The 15364-nt window shown below is 46.3% G+C and overlaps 1 protein-coding gene across 1 annotated transcript; it reads right to left on the bottom strand.

Moving 5' to 3' along the window:
• Window positions 1-1330: 1330 nt before the first annotated feature.
• SLC46A1 (solute carrier family 46 member 1) lies at window positions 1331-10720 on the bottom strand. The gene is given in 10 exon segments (XM_043999450.1): window positions 1331-2410; window positions 3640-3796; window positions 4613-4696; window positions 6400-7252; window positions 10357-10373; window positions 10376-10409; window positions 10411-10437; window positions 10439-10462; window positions 10464-10577; window positions 10580-10720. Coding segments are annotated over 10 exon segments (1398 nt in total). The 5' UTR covers window positions 10616-10720; the 3' UTR covers window positions 1331-2358.
• Window positions 10721-15364: the final 4644 nt, after the last annotated feature.

Consider the following 15364-nt stretch of genomic DNA (forward strand, 5'->3'; position numbering starts at 1 on the left):
TACCCCCTGTTTGCCTCAGTTTCTTCATTTAGAAAATAAGCTGGAGAAGGAAATGGTAAACGGCTCCAGTATCTTTGCCAAGAGAACCCCAAATGGTGTCATGGAGAGTGGGACACAACTGAAAAATGACTGAACAACAAATTGGGGACATATGGTAACCCAAAGGCATTGGGAACCTGGGGGAGAGGAGAGATAACACACAGGCTTGTGAGAAATAAATGAGACATGTAAAGTGCTTTTCACATCTTAGTGTTAATGCATTGTTGGTGGAGCTGTGAACTGATTCAACCATTCTGGAGAGCAATTTGGAACTATGTCCAAAGGGCTATGGGACTGTTCATACCCTTTGACCCAGTGGTACCACTGCTGGGTATGTATCCCAAAGAGACCATAGAAAAGGGAAAAAGGACCCATATGTACAAAAATATTTATAGCAGTTCTCTTTGTGGTGGCAAAGAATTGGAAATCAAGGGAATGCCCATCAATAGGGGAATGGCTAAACAAGTTGTGGTAGATGAATGTAATGGAATACTATTGTGCTGTAAAAAAATGATAAGCAAGAAGAGTTCAGAGAAACCTGGAAGGACTTACATAAACTGATACTGACTGAGAGGAGCAGAACCAGGAGAACATTGTACACAGTAACAGCAACATTGTGTGATGAATAATGGGGATGGACTTGGCTCTTCTCAGCAGTGCAATGATCCAAAACCATTTCAAAGAACTCGATAGAAAATGTTCTCAACATCCAGAAAAAAAGAACTGTGAATTATGAATGCAGATTGAATCATACTGTTTCTACTTTTAGACTGTTGTATTTTTTTTCCTTCTTGTTTGTGGTTTTTCCTTTGTGCTCTGATTCTTCTTTCACAAGATGACTAATGTAGAAATATGTTTGATGTAGTTGTACATATACAACCTATATCAGATTGCTTTCTGTCTTGGGGAAGAGGGAGGGAAGGGAAGGGGGGAGAAAAGAAAAATTTGGAACTAAAAATCCAGTGAAAACAAATGTTGAAAACTATCCTTATATATAATATGTAACTGAAAAATAACAAAATAAAATCTTAAAAATAAATAAATAAATAAATTTGCCTAGCTTCCAAAAAATCTTCGTGTCACTATATAAATATTAGATAACATTATTATTAAAAGGGGTCCTCGAATAGAAGGAAGAGAACACTATAAAATAGAGGGGGATAAACCAGTTAGCTTCTAATAATGGACCTTCCAGCTCTCAGTCTCTCTCTGATTGTCTGATAGGAGAGGTTGGGGAGAGGGAGGAAGTGCTCCTTGTCGAAGAAAAAATATCGATACTATGATTACACTCTTGTGTTTCAGGATCAGCTCTGCTAGAAACATTTTATTTAATCAAACATGAATCTCACACCTGAGCATTTTTAGCTTGGAAAGAAATGTACAGACTGGCAGTCTCCTTTGTGCTCTGCCCTGGTGGCTCTGTCCCAAAATGATTTCAGGTAACATTTACAAGAATCTTGAAGTAGAAAATCACAATACGTAAAAATATAGTTTGAGTAAAAATTCCAGAATAGTTGGATAAGCGAGTCAAAACCCAAGTCTCATTGCCTCCTTGGCCAACTCCCTTCAAGGAATCCATGGGTGTCTTCTCAGAAACTCACAAAGAGAATCTTAGCAGAATGAGATTCTTTCCATGGAATTCAAGGCACTTCCCTAGGGTGGGTCTTATCCTTTATGGGATAAGGGAAGACAATGATCATGGATCAGAGTTAAGTTTGGTTATAACCCTGAGGCAGCTAGATGTCCAGTGCGACAGAGAAGCAGCTCTGGAGTCAGGAAGACCTGAGTTCAAATACAGCCTCAGACACTTACTAGCTGTGTGACCCTGGACAAGTCACTTTGCCCCGTTTGCCTCAGTTTCTTCATCTGTCAAATGAGTTGGAGAAGGAAATGGCAAACCACTCCAGTAGCTTTGCCAAGAAAACCCCAAATGGGGTCATGGAGAATCAGACCCAACAACAAGAGTCCTGGATCTTGATCATTTTCCTCAGAAAGGTTTTCATTCTACCCACTCCCCTAAAGAGACAAGTTTGCAGAAGATTTTTAGGTCAGAGAAATGTTATTTCTTAATATTTCCAGTTTTGCTAAAAAGGAGGTATTTTTCCCCATGATTTTGCCCAGGGTCAGTCTGGCTGTACCTAACCAACTAAGCTGACTATTCAGAGGACAGAAAGGCCTTGGGGTAAATCCCTCTGGGGTAGAAGTCCACACTTCTCCAGCTGCCAAGCACCCTCTGGCCTTCTGCTCTCATTTGCTGAAGCAGTGATCAGAAGCTCCACCTCTTCTCCTGCTGGGTCTCAGAGGGTGGGTCAGGGGGCTTCAGTGAAGTGTTTGCTGGTATTCAGGTCGTGGGTCAGAGATTTCCAGCAGCCTGTGAGGACAGAATGAAGTGGTTCAGGCCTGATCTGGACAACCCGAATTACCCTCTGGGAGAAGTTACACAACCCTAGGGCTGCCCTAAGGCCCAGCCCTGTGGACAAAGGGGAACAGCTTCCAGGCAGAGAAGGCAGTTAATGAGGGGTGTCTGCTCAAAATCAAGAAGGTTAGCAAAAATCAAGAGTTTCAGGGATCTGAACTCCTGGAATTCCACCTGAGATCCCATCTCTGTGGCTTGTCAAAGGGGAGTAAATAAGGCAGGGGAGGGAGAGAAGCAACCAAAACATGAAGAATCAGTTAAGACAAGTTTAGTTCTTCCCTACTTAAAGGACCCATTATTTCACTGGTATGGGAAGCCCCTTCACTAAAGCTGATCACAACCCCTCTTACAACTTATGAGAAGGACAGGATTAGTTCTTCTGGCCACTCAGGCAACAGACACATAGTTCATGGCTGAGTTTGTACTGCAAAGCCTTTTCAGCACAAGAAGATGTGCGACACCTTGTGGTCTCCTGATAAGGATTTTGAGAACCCAGGGCCATCTCCACACCACCATGAGGTATGGAGTCATCGGCCTTCGCTCCAGGCCTGTGAGGGGACATTGCCCCCCAAGGGACACAAGAGGCCTCCAGAGGTGCCCAATCTTTGCTGGCCAGGGAAGAGGCACGGGTGCCCTTCTCTCAAGGACAAAGGTGCCCAAATAGTAGGGAATGCTAGATCACAGGATCAAACATGCAGAGTGGGAAGGGCCCTTTGAGGCCACTGAGGCAGATCATTTTACAATTAAGGAAGTTGTAAAGCACCAGCCTTGGATTCAGGAGTACCTGAGTTCAAATCTGGCCTCGGACACTTGACACTTACTAGCTGTGTGACCCTGGGCAAGTCACTTAACCCCCATTGCCCCGCAAAAAAAAAACAACAACAACAACAAAAAAAAAAAAACAATTAAGGAAGTTGAGGCCCAGAGAGGGAAAGTGACTTGCCTCGGGTTACACAACTGGTAACTGTGTGAGGTGGGATTTGAACTCGGGTCTTCCTCACTCAAAGTCCAGTTGTCTGGGGCCTCAGAGAGGGCAGAGGGACACTGGTTTGGTGAATTAATGCTGAGCAGATTTCCCATTCCAGCTGAAGGTGACGGAGTTAGGGCAATAAGACCCAAATGACACCACTCATCACACCAGTTAAATCCATAAAATGGGTACACTATTGGGAAAACTGCCTTACCCAATCACGACGGCTGGGATGAGAAGAACAAAAGCTCCCAGGAGAAAGGGGAAGCCCTTCATGAAGTTCAGGGTGGCTGGATAGAGGGAGTTGAAGATTCCTGTGGCCGACATCATGGAGATCCCACTGACACAGGCAATGGACGAGAAGAGAGCACCTGGGGTGGGGAGGAAGAAGAATCAGAGAATGACAGCGCCTGAGAATATTGGAGGTGGAGGCTCAAGGCAGGAATTCTTTCTGTAGCAGTTTGCACGCACGCGCGCACACACACACACACACACACACAAGATAAATATGAAAATATGAAGACAAGGGACTATGGAAACTTCTATCCAGGGTGTTCCAAAAGTCTTAGTTCAGTTTGAAGCTATCAAGCTTAAGCAAAGACTTTAGGGATACCCAGGACTAAGCGATGGAAAGAGAGGTGAGCAAAATTTAAACCACATACATCACTCGCACATACACATTCACTGACATACACAACTATACAAAAAAAGACTTGGAGACACAAAACACACACGTATTTTTGTTTCATGTCTATTGATTTGTTTGCTTCCACTGGATTATGTTCTATGGCTGTATGTAAAAATGTATTCCTTATTGTTGTGTTTATTTGGTTACTTGCTTTTGTGAATGGCTGATAACTTTTTTTAAATTAAAAAAAAGTAAGAGGGAAAACTGGGGCAGCTCAGGTAGTACGTGTCTGACCTGTGTGACCCTGGGCAAGTCACTTAACTGTCTGCCTCAGTTTCCTCACCTGTTAAATGATTGGGAGAAGGAAATGGTGAGCCAGTACAGTGTCTTTGCCAAGAAAACCCCAAATGGGGTCGCTCAAAATGACTGAACAATAACAACAACAACTCTGGGTTATTATTTCCTATTGCTGTAAGAGGAGAGCTACAGGCCCCCTGCTGAGCTCACAGGACAAGAGGAGGTCTATAAACAGGATCCAGGATGACTCCAGACTACTTACCCTGGTCTGTGACATCCACCAGCTTAGAGAGCTTGGCTCGGATCACTGGCGTGACTACCAAGGAGAACGAGAGGATCCCATACCCTGTGGGGAGATGAACATCAAACACATCAGCCCAGGGTGCATCAGAGAATGGTAGCCTGGCTTCCAGACATCCAACACGAGGACTGAGGTGAGAGGTAAAGCAGAATACTGACAGGCAGGTGAAGTAGCCTGGATGCCAGGAAGACCCAGGTTCGGATCCTGCCTCTGATCCATTCTGGCTGTGTGTCCCTGATCACTCTATGCACCTCTCTGTGCTCTTGGTGACTCTTGAAGACTGTGAGTTGCCAATTAAGGTGCTTCTACCTGCATTGGTAGGAGTTTCCTCACTCAGAACTTCCCTAGCCTAAATGTCCTCCTCCTCATTCCTGGGGGCTTTCTCATCAATCCAAGGTTTCTACTACAGGGGCCATATGCCATCCAATAAAAGGACATTAGTCCTTGGGGGCGGCTAGGTGGCACAGTGGATAGAGCACTGGCCCTGGATTCAGAAGGACCTGAGTTCAAATCTGACCTCAGACACTTAACACTTACTAGCTGTGTGACCCTGGGCAAGTCACTTAACCCCAATTGCCTCACTAAAAAAATAAGAGAGAGAGAGAGAGAGAGAGAGAGAGAGAGAGAGAGAGAGAGAGAGAGAGAGAGAGAAAAGTACATTAGCCCTCTTGGTTGAGGGCAGTGTAAAGAATTAATTGTGATTTAAGGTTTCTATGGCCCCATCTTTGGCTAAAATTAGAGGCCCCCAGTGTGTGCCCTGGCTGGCCTCAGACGCCTCTGCCTCTGTGCCAGCATGGTGCTCCACCCACTGGCTGTGGCTGTTGACATGGTGCTGCAGCTCACGTCATCACCATGTGACGACACCTACATGGGCCTGGCCAAATTACCAGGACTAGAAGCCTGGTATGGGTAGTCAGGTGACCTTCAGCATCTGGAAGTTGGGAAGGCTGGCAGTTCAACAGCCACCAGTTAATTCTTTTTTTTTTTTTTTAGTGAGGTAATTGGGGTTAAGTGACTTGCCCAATGTCACACAGGTAATAAGTGTCAAGTGTCTGAGGCTGGATTTGAACTCAGGTACTCCTGACTCCAGGGCCAGTGCTCTATCCACTGTGCCACCTAGCCACCCCCAGTTAATTCTTTCAATCAGGGCTGCTAGCCAATTAGCTTGGGGCCGAGTGTGGACTGCCCGGTTTCCGGATTGGGAGGGGGGTTTTCTGGGAAGGAGAAGGGAAGAGAGATTCATTCTGGCATGAGAGAGCTTCATAGCAAACCAGAGAGAGACTGCACAGCTGACTCTCATTGAAAAACTACAGACCCCAGGTGGTGGTGAGTGGAAGCGAGGCCAGCTCTTTGAACTAGCTGAACAGCAAGCAAGTTTGGGGTTTGAGTCAGTCTTTGCTAGAGACAGGGAGCTTATTTGTTTTCTCTTCCCCTATTCCTTTCCTCATTGTCCCTGGCATTATTAACTTCACCTGTGTTGTAAATTGTGTTCCCACTAATAAAACCTGGTTTGTTTGTGGAATAGAGGCTGTTGATCTCCTTTCCTATTAGTCTGGGAGAAATAACTAAAAAAGGCAGCTTGGAAGGTAGGAAACTTCGGACCTAGAGGTTGCTCATTATTTTCTGAACACCAATATTACAGTGAGCTGCCCAATTAAAATTTGGCCCCTACAGCAGGATTCTGAAAGGACCCACTAGGCCCCAGGGACTTGGTAGTGACGATCCCCCCCCCCCCCAAGTAGGCTCACCTGTAAACATCAACGCCGTGGTTTTGGCCAAAGAAAACACCACCATTCCCACAATGTTGAAGGCAAGGCTGACCTCCGCCACCCAGCTGTCCCTTAGGCACAGCTGGAAGGCCCACAGCTGCACCAGGCCAACGATGTAGGAAAGATGCTGGGCGGCCGAGCCGTAGCCAATCAGATCAGAGCCCCAGCACAGGGGCCAGCTCAGCTCGTAGAGGACGACGATGTCCCAGGTTCCATAATGAATGGTGAGCACCAGGAAGAGGGCCAGCAGGTAGAGAGCCAAATGCTTCCTGGACTTCCCCGGGGCGGGGGTTGCAAAAAGCTGGAATACCAAGCGGTAATGCCGGAGCGTGAACAGAGAGGCAGTCTGCGGAGCGGGCACCGACTCTCGGAACACAAAGGCCGAGTAGAGCGTGGTGGTGATCAGCATGGCCAAAGCCAGCCAGAAAGGGTTGATGTAGCCCTGGGCCTTGATCCAGTGCCCCCCTGTGATACTAGCCAACATGCCGGAGATCCCCAGGCAGGCCTCCAGCAGAGCCATGCGCAGGGTGCGGGAGCGAGGGGTGCTGACATCAGCCACGGAGGCAAAGGCGGTACCCAGCAGGGTGTTGTAGTCCCCTAAGAAGGCGCAGAGCAGGCGGCCCAGCACAAGGAAGCCAACGTGAAGCTCCAGGGATACAACGAGGATGGACACAATGACCTGAAGGACCAGGCCGAAGGAGGCCAGCACCAGCAGCGGGCGCCGCCCGACGCGGTCGCTCCATGGGCCCAGGAGGGTAGCCGAGAAGAGCCCCACGAAGAAGCCGCTCAGCTCGATGTAGAGATTCCAGTGGGAGGTCAGGGTCTCCACTTCCTGCATAGACACAGCCCCCCTCAGTCCAGTAACCTCGTCCCTCCCACCCCCAAATACATGCACACACACATGCATGCACGCACGCACACACACAGGATTCCAAGGTTGCAGAGCCCAGCTCAGACAAGGTGTCCCTCATTGGGGCACAGGGAGGGAGGGAATGATCAGCTAGAGGGTGGCAAGGGGCTTCATGCATCGCCCAGCCCACTCCCCCCTTTTCACAGAAGAAAGTGAGGCCAGACTAGGAAAAGGGACTTACCTGAGGTCATGCAGGTAGATCCCAAGGAATGTTCCCTTCCCAATCTCTTCCCTACATTCCTTTTAGCTGTTCCCCATCTCCCTAATTTGTATGACACACTCCCTTCAAACATCAACTCCAAGGCTTCTCCCACCATGGCTCTGTCTCTTAGCCCTCTTTCTTCCTAGGGCCCACCCCTGGCCATATGACTCAATAATTCTCTATTAGTACAAGTCCCAACCCTGACCCTCTGTGGATACTCCCACCCATCCCCCAGGGCCAGGACCCTCAAGGGTTGTTCTAATGGACATTCCCCTTCATCAGTTCCCTCAGCCCAGGCACCACTCCTGACCACGTCCCATAGAAGTACAGATAAACAGGAGTTTGTCTGAGGAAAAAGAAATCTGGGGGTTATAGTGGACCACAATCTAAATATGAGTGGACAGTGTGATGTGGCAGCTAAAAAAAAGGAATTTGATCTTGGGTTACATTAAGATCCTAAGTTTCCTGACCTAAGAACTGAAAGGCATTTTTGAGGTTATTAAGTCCAGCACAGTCATTTTACAGAGGAGGTAAACAAGGGCCACAGGTAGTCACAAGGTCAAGGGTCACCCAGGAAGGAACTGTGACTCCACCCCTCAGCTTCTCCAATATGCCATTTTTCACTGGCAGAACTTACAGAAGTAAGGAGGTGACTGTCCCTCTGAACCCCACCCTGATCCCACCAGATGTGGAGTAATGTGCTCAGTCCCAGGGGCCTCAGCTTAAAAATGATCCCAACAGGGACAGCTAGGTGGCGCAGTGGATAAAGCACTGGCCCTGGATGCAGGACCTGAATTCAAATCCAGCCTCAGACACTTGACACTTACTGTGTGACCTTGGGCAAGTCACTTGACCCTCATTGCCCCCCACACAAAAAATTAAATTAAATTAAATTTAAAATGACCCCAACAAGTCGGAGGAGGGTCTTAAGTCCTCTAGGCATAAAGAATGGTTAAAAGAACATTATTATTAATTATAGCAGAGATGAGAGCACCATTTGTTGTGTATATGATAGGGAAGATTTCTTTCTATATATGGAATGGACTAGAAGACTGCTGAGGTGGGTCCCTTCCAACTCTCAAATTTTGTGATTGTGAAACTACAATCCCCAAAAGAAACTTATTCAAGATCACTCAGGCAGGGATTCAAAGCAGGCCTTCTTTCCACCAGGCCAATGATGCCTCTTGGTACTATCAACCTCATTTTACAAATGATGAAGAGGAAATAGATCCAGAGAGATGAAGTCACTTGCCCATGGTCATAGAACTAGTGAGTGTCAGAGGCAGGATTAGAATCCAGATCTTGTGAGTCCAAATGAAACCGCTTACTACAATAGAAAGCACTATGGGTTGGGCATCAGACGATAGGGGTTCAAAGACTGGCTGAGACATTTACTTACTATCTTACTGAAGGTAAGTCACCTTACCTCTCTCTGTCTCTCTGCCTCAGTTTTTTCTGAGGCTGGATTTGAACTCAGGCCCTCCTGAATCCAGGGCTGGTGCTTTATCCACTGCGCCACCTAGCTGTCCTCTCCTCCTCCCCTCCCCCTGCCTCGGTTTCTTTAACTGTAAAATGAGATGGTTAGACTAGATGACCTTAAGGAACCTTCTAGTTCTGACTTTGACCTTAGGAGTCCTTCTTTTTCCATTTCGATCCAGCAACAGGAAGCTCAGTGGTTCTCCAGATCCAAGCCCTGACCCCTTCCTTATAACCACACCCACTTAGTCATTCCCTTCCCTCAGATTCAGTCCCTAATGACACCCTACAAAACTCAGTTCAAGGCTCCTCACCTCAATGAAAACTCAGGGAAGCTCAGTCTCCTAGCCCAAGCCCTGCCCCTCATAAGACCATGCCCACAGTTCACTTTAGCCCCACCTCTTCAATGATTTCTCCAGGCCCCGCCCACTCTGAACCATTCTCCACAGTTCAGTCCTAGGCCCCCTCCTCTGATCAAATACTCTCCTACCCTGGTGCAAGAAGACTAATAAGATGGGGATGGCGTTGGCTCTTCTTACACCGTACCCCTACTCTTCCATCCAGTGGCACTGGCCATGCTGTTGCTAGCACAAGGCACTCCATCTCTTGGCTCTGGGCACTTTCTCTGGCGGTCCTCCCATGCCTGGAGTGCTCTCCCTCCTTATCTTGGCCTCCTGGTTTCCCCCAAATCCCCAACTAAAGCCCAGTCTTCTACAGTAAGCTTTCCATCCCCTCTTAATTCTAGTGCCCTTCCCTCTGTTGTTTCCTATGTATCCTTTCCAAGGCTTGTTGGTCATAGTCAATGTGCATGTTGTTTTACAATTAGACTGTGAGCTCCTCGAGGGCAGGGACTGTCTTTGGCCTTATTTTCATCCCCAATGACTTAATAGGCCCTTAATAAATGTTTATTAATTGAGTGACTGCTAGATCAATCCCATTCCCTTGGTAGATCTCCTGACTTCAATTCTTACACCCCTACACAGCTTTCCTCCTTACTTTACTCTGCTCAGACCCCGCCCCTCCATCACTTTCCCAGCTCCGTCCCCTGGATAGCTCTCCCCTCTCCACCGCTCACTACTTAAGCTCAGAACCCGCCTCTTCGTCACCTTCTCCGCTCAGGTCCTGCCCCTCAGTCACTGTCCAGGCTTCGATCCAGCTTCACCGAATAGCTCTCCCCTCTTCACCGCCTCACTTATTTTGCTGGGCTCGGTCCCTCCGTCACTTTCCAGCTCAGGCTCCCGCCCCTTTCGGTAATTCTCCCAGCCTGGGCCCCGCCCCACTCCTTCCCAGGCCCCGCCCCCAAGCCTCCTGGCTCCCCACTTCCAACCCAGCGGACTCAGGCCCCTACCTGCTGTTTGGGGTCAAGGTGTGGTTGCAGCCGCCTCCCCGACTGGTGCCGTTTGTAGCCCACCTCTGCGCCCAGGCGGTTGCCACAGGTACTGGTGGGTGAGCGGCCCGCTGCAACGCCAGCGAGAAGTTGGCCAAGAAGACGACCAGCTCGACCGGCCCCCAGCCCCGCCAGGCTAGGGCCCATCTTCCAGCCGGCCCTTTGGGGGCCTCTGCGGATGCCGCGCGCGCCCGGGCTTCCCGAGGCTCGGCGCGTCCATGGTGCTCGCGCGCCCGCGCTCCTGCTCCCCGACCGCGGATGACTTCTTGCGCGCACGCTCAAATGCTCGGTCCGAGAAGTGAGCCGCGCGTCCAGCTGCGCTCTGTCCCCTCCCCTACGCTTAAAGCCCCGGGCCGGCGCGGCTGTGCGCATGTCTCCGGGGGCGGGGCCTCTGGACCCCTGCCTCCATTGCACCGCCGGCAGGAGGGTTTTGTTTTTTTTTAAACCACCGTATTATTTTTTCCATTTCGCAGATAATAAGCCGAGGTCCAGGGAAGTTAAGCGGGTTTGCATGCCCGCGGTGAAGAATAATGGAAAGAGTCATAGGAAGCCCAGGACCCAGATGCGAATTCTGACTCAGCCCCCTTATTGCCTATGTGACCTTAAGGTCACTGTCCCTCTCTGGGCCTGTTTCCTTATTTGCAAAAGGAAGCAGTATCTATGAATCTATGATCTCCCAGGTCCTTTAAAAAAATGTTTTTAAACTCCGAACTTAAAAATCCCCTATAAAGTTAACATTTGCACAACAGGAGGTGAGAATTGTACATGAAACTACAGATTGTTTTTTAAAGGATAAAGCTGCCAGTGATTCCTTCTAGCCTGTCTTATATTCTCTTCTCATTATTTTTCTTTTTTGGGGGGGTGGGCGTGGGGGAAGTTTCCCTAACCCCAGCACTTTCAACTCCCCCCATAGGATTTTGAACTTAAAGAGGCATTAGAGACTAAGGAAGCAGGCTTCTGCCTTGAAAAGTACAAACTGACTGGAATCTAAGGCCTTGGTTTCAAATATTGGCCTTGGTGATTACTACCTCTAGGACCTATGGCAAATCACTTAACTTCTCTGGGCCTCAATTTCCTCACCTATTAAAGGAAGGAGTCCGATTAACTAACTTCTCAGATCCCTTCAAAGCTCTAGAACTATGATCTTATAACCACCGAGGCATCTAAAAAGCATAGAGATGTCAAAGCTACAGGAAATGGGGGGATTCTGGGTAAGATCTATCAGAGCCTACTAGTAGACCCTAAGCCAGGAGGTTGTTGTTCAGTTGTGTCTGATGCTCTGTGATCCCATTTGGGATTTTCTTGGCAAAGATACTGGAGTGGTTTGCAGCTTCCTTCTCCATTTGACAGATGAGGAAACTGAGGCAAGCAGAGTGAAGTGACTTACCCAGAGGCAAGCAGGGTGAAGTGATTTAGCCAGAGTCATTCAGCTATTAAGTATCTGAAGCCAGATTTATACTCAGGAAGATGAGTCTTCCTGACTTCAGGCCTGGCACTCTATCCACTGTGCCACCTAGCTGCCCGAGTTAAAAATCTTCTATTAGACAACTATGTTACTCTGGGCATGTCAGACTCCCTTTGCCTTAGTTTCTTCCTCTCTAAAATGGGGATGATACTAGCAGTGTTGTGAGAATCAAATGAGATTTATATATATATATATGTATGTATGTATGTATGTATATATGTGTATATATAGGTATATGTGTGTATACATGCATATATACATGTGTGTATAACATTGAAGTACTAGAATAGGTACTTAAGTGAAAGGGGGGGTGGGGGGGTAGGGTCTTCCTGGCTCTACCACTGACTGTAATGTGTGACTTGAACAATTTGCTTCCCTTATCTGAGCCATGGCTCCCTCTGCCCTAAAATGAAGAGGTCAGACTGGATGACCTAAGTCCCTATAATCAATGAACATTCTATGGTTATCTGATCTTAAAAGATGTCAGTAAACAAGGTAGAATAATAACATGACCACAGGAGAATCTGAGCTTCCGTCGTCCAGGCTTATCATATTAATTATATTTATATAACCTGCTCAAAGCTTACCAAGTATTCTCCTCCCAACAACACTCTGAGGTAGGCAGTTCATTGAGGCATCCTGACATTAGTCATGGCTCAGGAGGCTGGAAATGGGGTTCTAGGCCTGCCTTTGCTAGTGAATATGGAGACAACCCTGGGTGCGTCTCTTCAATGCAGTTCAACAAATATTAAGCACCTACTCTTCAAGATACCATTAGGCAGGCCCTTAGTTAGGGAATGGCTAAAAAAATGTTACTACATGAATGTAATAGAGTATTATTGTACCATAAGAAATGATGACTATGAAGGCTACAGTAGAGAAGCATGGGAAAATTTGCATGAAGTGATACAAAGTGAAGTCAGCAGAACCAAGAAAACAATGTACATGATAACTGTGATAACATAAATGGAAAGAATAACAATAAGGCAAAACAATCTAACTGAATCCAGTGAAATCATAATATCCCAGCTTGGCCCCAGAGAAGAGAGATTATTTGCAGAGACATCTTGAGTAGGATATCTTGTAGACATCTTCAGTGCAACACATCCACAACTGAATCCATTTTCTTCCTCCCTAAACTCTCTTCTTCCTAACTCCTCTGTTACTATCAAGGTACCACCGTGTCAAAACCTGGGTTCATGCTTAATTCTTCACTAACCAGTTTCAGTTCCTGTCTTTTTCACCTCCACAACACCTCTCATATATTAATAATAAACATTTCAATCAATAAACATTTATTAAGCTCCTACCAGGCACTGTGCTATGTCCCCTTCTCTCCTTTGATACATCCTTCTCACACCTGGACTGTCAAATAGTCTGCTGGCTGGGCTCTCTGCACTCCAGTTCTCCTACATTCCATTGCTAGTGATCCTCCTTAAGCCTGGATCTGACCATGTCCCCCATCCCCCAACTTTTTTTTTTAATGGTTGTTTTTTTTTTTCTGCAGGACAATGAGGGTTAAGTGACTTGCCCAGAGTCACACAGCTAGTTAAGTGTCAAGTGTCTGAGGCTGGATTTGAACTCAGGTCCTCCTGAATCCAAGGCCAGTGCTTTATCCACTGCACCATCTAGCTGCCCCTGAGTCACCAAATCTTAAGCAGGAGAGTGATGTGCTTTAGTAATGTGAGAAATAATGATTAATAATCAACATTTTGGGAAGCACTCCCTCCCTGCCTTCTTTCTAAGTCCTTCAGGTTTTTTTCAGAAGGACTTTACTGAGAAGATTTGGAATAACTTTCTTGCACTAGATCACACCTAGGTGGAAAAACTATTGTTCTCCCATCAGCTTGGGTGGGGTTTACATTCTTTCTCTTGTCTTTTTGACCATGACTTGCATGACCTAGGTCATGTAAAACTAAATGTGTGTGGTCACCTGTCCCCAGTGTGGAGAAAGCTAACTAGGACAACAGTTTAACAATTTAGGTATTAAACATTTATTAAAATATATTAGAGGTTAACAAAGAGAGAACAAGTGTTTCTGAAAGAATAGGAAAACCTAACTACCCCTCCAGGAGTGATCAGAGCTCCACTTCTCCAGAGGTTCCAACCACCAACTGCGAAAATGAACAGTCTTCCACACTGCTTCAAGCTGATTGTTGAGAGTGGTTGCATGTTGATGTGAGATAACTTTGGGACACTGAACCTTGGAAAGGTCAACCCATGCTCTCTCAGCAGGGAGCCCCTGGTAATAATATTCTCACATATCCCAAGACCAATTAGATTTGACTGCTGTTAACTAATTAGATTTGACTGCTGTTAATGTAATGGACCATCTACTGTTAGAAAGATATAAGGCGGCAGCTAGGTGGTGCAGTAGATAGAGCACTGGCCCTGGAGTCAGGAGGACTTGAGTTCAGATTTGACCCCAGATACTTGACACTTACTAGCTGTGTGACCCTGGGCGAGTCACTTAACCCTCATTACCCTGCCAAAAAAAAAAAATGGAGTCTGACATGTTTAATAAGTACTGTGAATTAATGAGCATAAAATAGGGTTTTTGATCTTAAGCGTAAATTCTGAGTATAAAACATTGTAAAATCATGTTGAGGACTGCAATTTAAGAATAACTAAAAGAACCAAGATTTATCAATTCACACAATGTGTTTGCACATATTAGAAATGATAGAATGAAAATATTTATTTCCAAGTAAAAATTAAAATAACTGCTTGTACTTAAAGTACATTGGTACAGTTGGGGAAAATGCAATAAAATTGTAAGAAATATATATTATTTTTAAATCTTGGGTTAATCGGTGTAATTAATGACACATGGTCCTTCTATAAAAAGAACTGAGTAAGAGAGAAATTCAAGTTAATATTTAGCAGCATAAAACTAGGAAAAATTACCAAAGCAATCACAAAACCCAGTTAATCATTCAAAAATTCTTGATAAAGTAATAGTTGATGATAGTACCTGCTAGATCTCTAAACCACCATCTGAGGAGGAGGAGGAGTTAATTTAAAAACTGGAAGGTTTCGTGAGCAGATGGCTGGTTGTTGTACTTCATTCTTTCTTTCTTTTTCTTTTTTTTTTTTTTTTTGGTGAGGCAATTGGGATTAAGTGACTTGCACAGGGTCACACAGCTAGTAAGTGTCAAGGGTCTGAGGCTGGATTTGAACTCAGGTCCTCCTGAATACAGGGCCAGTGCTCTATCTACTGCACCACCTGGCTGTTCCTGTTGTCCTTCATTCTTGATGAGGGCCAAAATGACATTATTATGTTGGAGTCAAGGTACGGTGTATTTAACTATGGCTCATCAGAGCAATATGTGCTCACAAAGCTCTAGCACAGGTTGGGCACGAGTAATCCATGTGAACATATGGAATAGAGATGTCTTCCTGGGGAGATGTCTCTAAATTTGCATGTCTCACATTTCTTGTGAGCTGCTGCAGCTCAGCTTTGCTCATAGAGCACAGCAGATATGTTGCCTTGATGTGGGCATG

Source organism: Dromiciops gliroides, chromosome 4, assembly GCF_019393635.1.
Source record: "Dromiciops gliroides isolate mDroGli1 chromosome 4, mDroGli1.pri, whole genome shotgun sequence".
NCBI classification, from domain to species: Eukaryota; Metazoa; Chordata; class Mammalia; order Microbiotheria; family Microbiotheriidae; genus Dromiciops; species Dromiciops gliroides.